The following is a 4,778-nucleotide window of genomic DNA, read 5'->3' as shown; positions in this document are numbered from 1 at the left end:
TTCAGCAGGGCTTTTCACAGCCCACGACTCAAGAGCTCCTTTTAAAATGCCCAGAGTACATCCCCTTTCTCCAGCTGATCCTTTTCCCCAAATATTCATGCAGGAAGCAAAGATGCCAAAATAGTAGCTGAAACTCTATTTCTTGTGGCCCTTCCCAGCCGTTCAGGAATCCTGAGAAGCAGCGGAAAGTCTCTCCAGGTGAGCATCTCCCTGTGAAGATGCAGTGGCCCAGTCTAAGGCCAAGGGCAGAGCAGAAAAATAAGGCAGGGTCCAGGCTTCCCAACCCCAAAGGATATGACAGCTCATCTTGGAAGGAGCTGGCTAAGGGCAAATCTTAGGTCTCCTCCAAAGTCATCCTCACTGACACGCTGACATAAACACAGGTGTTACCAAGGCTCACAGCCACTCACAAAATCCTAGTTGGAAAGCCATAAGAAATCAATTGCATGTGAATATACATTTGATGTATATTTATGGCCCCTGCACCATGGTGACCCATAGATCCCAGTGCACACACCTCCTTGTCCTAGTCCCCATGGGTCTGCATGTACACAGTAAACTGTAGATGACCAACACATGCACACACAGTCTTGCACATGTGTGTGTGCACCCACTCTATACTGAAGGTGAGGCCATATGCAGATTGTCAAAAACGTTATAGCCTAAGTCCCATAGCTGGCTAATGTCCATTCTAGCCTGGCTCACTGGCTAACATTCAGAGTTAAAAAAAAAAAAAAATCAGCATAACAGGTGAATATACAGACACCCTCACTGTCTCCCCCAGCAGGTAGGAGCCATTCAATTTACCAGGTTAACCAGGAAAGATACAATCAGGAAAATTGAAGGTATAGTCACACCTCCCTTGGGTATTTTCTGTTTGTGCTGAACAATGAACATTAGTCAGCTGCTAAACAATGGCAGTATCATAGGCATAGCAACTGGGGCTGACCTCCTGCCCCCCACCCTCCCCAGCCTGGCCCACTTGCTCAGCCGTCAGCACTAGGGTTCTGGCCGGAGACCATCCTGGCACTGTACAACTGCGTCCCGGGTCAGGCCAACGAGGTGGATTCACTGTGCAAAGCTGAGCAGCCGAGAAGGGAATGGATATCAGAGTCTAGGCCAGTATCAGGCGACAAGGGGCGGCCTGTCCCATAAACACAGAGAGTCAGGCTCAGAGACACTTTCTAGACCACTCAGCCCAGGGTGCTGGGCCCAGGCTCTGCCATATCTCCTCCTCCCTTCCAGCCTTGACTATTCGGCCTTGAATCGGAGTCTGAGACATTCCACAGCGCTGCCTCCGAAATGGGCACTGGGATTCCTGCTTACCCGCGCTGCAAACCCCGGGCCAGCAGGATTGGTTTTGCCATAACATCCTGCCCAGCAAGCCAGAGCACACCACAGTCTGTGAGCGATGGGGAGAGAGGAGAATAACCCAACAGTCCTGACACCCCAGGTTTCGAAGGAAACCACCATGACAGCGAGCTCTGCATAGGCTGCAGAGAAGGGGGTGCTGTGGCCCCGACAGGTCTTCTGAGGGTGTGCGCGACACCTGGGGCGTGTGTTCTCTTTCCAGACAAAAGGTTTGGGGAAGCCAATTAGGGAGGGTGTGGTGTAGGTGGGACACCAGCTCAGCGCACCTGCTTCTAAGACAGGTTCTCTGCTTCCTCTCCTGGGCTCCTCCTGCCCCTCTGGGATGCAGCCCCCGTGCCCCACTGGCCCTGTCCTCTGAGTGAACAGATTCATCTCAGAGGCTTGTGGGGCTTCACCACCCTGCCCGGTAAAGTCTGTGTTGTTGAAAACATACTTCTGTGCTTACACATCAATAGCCGGATTTGGAGTGTTTTGAAGTCCGTGGGCCACCACACACAGCCCGGGGGGGCTCCCCTCCCCGCCCCCAGGCTCATCTCCTCCACCCTCCATGCCCCCTGCCATAGCCTAGGAGAACCCAGAAAGGAGCATCAGGCTGCCAAGTCCCCAGAGAGAAGCAGCAGCGGGCAATCAGGAGGGTGCCTGAGGGTGATGGTAAACGGGGTGTGGGAGGGCAACTTCTGGGCCCACCAGCCTCTGTCCAAGTGTCGTGTGGCCACTACCACATCCACCTCCCTCCCTTCACAGAGGCACCAGGGCCACAGGCACCGGGTAGAGGAGGCTCTCCGGTTGGGGAACTCTGGCTGCCCCGCTGACTGACGCTACCCAGTCGTGACAATTACGATCAATCAAGGAGGCTTATTAACTGCCTGTCTGGTTCCCTCTCTGCGTCCCACCCCCTCAATCTGGATTTTTGGTGGGGGGAGTGTCTACACTTGAGCCAGGTGACAGTGTCGCCTCCCTGCCCCCACTTCCTGAGTGGGAGGAAGCAGGGCAGGCCTCCAGCCCCCCAAAGAAGGAATGAACTACCAAGCACAGCACCACAAAGCTGGGGAAAAGAGTAACAAAAGGAGGGGATAATGGGGGGGGGGTGACCTTCCCCTCCCCAAACCTTCCCACTCTTTGTTTGACCCAGGGTTAGGTTAACCCCTAGTATGCTGGTCCACACAGGCCTCAGGAAAGCTGTCCTTTTGCTGGGTTCTGGGTGTGGGCAATATGGGACTGAAGGGTTCCCAGAAGCCCAAACCCCGGTGTCGGACAAGTGCTAGAGCCTGAGCTTCTAGCATCTCCTGCTGGCTTCCCAGGAGGTCCAGGGAGAGAATAAAGACCTCTTATTCTCACCGCCACCCTGCTGCGTGGAGGGACTCAACCATGCCTCTTTGAAATGGGCAGTGACACCTGTGTGCCCAGGAACTTACCCTCACCCCGCACACCTAGCAGGGCAGCGCCCCCCAGGCTGCAGGGCCGGGGGCAACGTGGTGCGGACTTTCACAAACCGTTTTCTCCGCCATCGGCCACTCCGAGGCATTTTCGGAGCCGGGCAGTGAGCTGGTGGCGGACGGGGTACAAAAGTGGATGCGGCCAGGTTCCTCCCTCCCAGAAGTGCAGGCCAGCCCCGCAAAACACACAACGTGGCTGGCCCTCAGATAACAGACAGCCCTCCGAGTCTGCAACACCGCACGTACCTCCTCCGCGGAGCTGCAGGCACAGCCGAGACCCAACATTCTCGCCCCACGAGACCCAACATTCTCGCCCCACGCGGAGCCGGTTTCTCTGTACTTCGACCCCTTATTTTGCCACCTAAGGCCGGGGCCACGTGCTCCAGCCAAGCCCCCACCCTGCCCAGCCTCCTTCCCAAGCCCCCCATGTAGCTAGCGCGGGAGGTAGTTTCAGGTTTCCTTCACGAAGCCTGGAGGAACTCCCCCCAACCCCTCCCCCACTCCACCCGCCAGCCCCGACTGGAGCGCGGTGTCCCCAGCCACCGTGGGAGCCAGGCAGCTTCCCCAGGGACACAAAGGGTTAAATCCAGGCGAGGGGACTCGGTCGGATTTGCCTCCTAAACGCATTTTCCAGTTCATTCCCCAGCACAAAACGCCCGGGCCAGTCCCAGCCTCCGCCCCCACCCCATCCGTCAGAGGGGCCACCGCGGGCCACCCCCGGGGTCGGGCGTCGCGTTAACCCCTCGGCCGCCAGCATCTCAAGGAAGGACACGCGGAGCACCCTCAGGAAAGTGGGTCATGCCGCTACCTGGCTGGCACGAAGCCCGCGGTGCCTCCTGCGGGGAGAGCCCCCCCAAACTGCGATTGCAGTTCCGAGGCGAAGCCCAGCCCTGCGCAAGGCGGGGAGGTTGCGATCTCGCTCCGCCGGGGCCTCACCCTCCGGGTAAAGGAGCCGCAGGTGAGCCCTGCCGCAGGAGCGGGCTCTCCGCGTCGGTGGTGGGGCGACGCGGTGCTGCAGCGCCCGAAACCATCTGGCAAAGGGGCTGGTAGAAGAAACGAAGCCCCCCCTGCTATCCGCCAAGCCCTGCAGCCCACCAGATCCTAGACTGACGCCCTCCCCCTGGGGCTGTTGCCTCGTACCCCGAGACGGTGATTACGGTGATTATTTTGCATTTATGTAACATGAAGTGTTTGCAAACTGCTTCCGGAGCTGAGATCTGGTTATTAAATAAATAGAACGCTATTACATATTATTATTTTTGTGTGAAAAACTGCGCGGAGAAAGTGCTTTCTTGCTACACAGAGACGTGCATCCTACTGCTTCCTTGCAGGGCAGGCTGTTCGGCTGCTCAACCTCTCTTTCTCCGCCGTGCCACCCGTTACCCCCTTACCGAAGCCGTGACCCAACTTTTCTGGCCCCTTTCACTCCCTACAACCCAGACGTGCCTGCCATCCAGCTCCCAGCCCCCGGGGAGGCACTGGATGGGTGTGTGTGTGTGTGGGGGGGGAAAGGCAGAGGCGGAACGTGCTTACCTGGGAGGAAGAAGGCGGTCAAGCCGAGAGCGAGTCCCCACCAGCGTCCAGCGGCGCCCGCAAGCCCCATCCGAGCCATCGGGCTCCGCGGGTCCGGCGAGAGGGGCCGCGAGGAGAGCGCTCCTCGCGCTCCAGAAGGCAGCCCGGAAGACGAAGGCGATCCCTGCAGGCCGGCGGGCGCTCTGAAGATCCAGGTCAACCTCAGCCGTCGGCCGGGGCGGGGTGGGATCGGCGCGGACGCAATCCGGGCCCCGGGCGGCCGCCGGCTCAGAGGCTCGGCAGATGCCCGCCGCAAGTTGCACGAGTCATGCCCCCTTCTCCTCCTCCGCTCTCTCCCCGCGCCGGCCCCCGCCCTCTTCTTCCACGCAGAGCCGGGCTGGGGAGAGGGACCCACCCCCGGCGCGCCCGGCTGCCCGGCGCGGGCTCCTGGCCCCCGGC

The 4,778-nt window shown here is 59.1% G+C and overlaps 1 protein-coding gene across 1 annotated transcript in view; it reads right to left on the bottom strand.

Moving 5' to 3' along the window:
• The window catches only part of NECTIN1 (nectin cell adhesion molecule 1), a 65,865-nt gene extending 61,290 nt beyond the window's left edge, over positions 1-4,575 (bottom strand). The window contains exon 1 of the mRNA XM_007456268.1: positions 4,341-4,575. Coding sequence (XP_007456330.1) covers positions 4,341-4,419 — 79 coding nt within the window. The 5' untranslated portion in view covers positions 4,420-4,575. The remainder of the gene's footprint in view (positions 1-4,340) is intronic.
• Positions 4,576-4,778: the final 203 nt, after the last annotated feature.

Source organism: Lipotes vexillifer, unplaced genomic scaffold (assembly GCF_000442215.2).
Source record: "Lipotes vexillifer unplaced genomic scaffold, Lipotes_vexillifer_v1.1 scaffold753, whole genome shotgun sequence".
Classification (NCBI taxonomy): domain Eukaryota; kingdom Metazoa; phylum Chordata; class Mammalia; order Artiodactyla; family Lipotidae; genus Lipotes; species Lipotes vexillifer.
The sequence above is the reverse complement of the archived record's forward strand: the minus strand, read 5'-3'. Positions and strand labels throughout refer to the sequence as shown.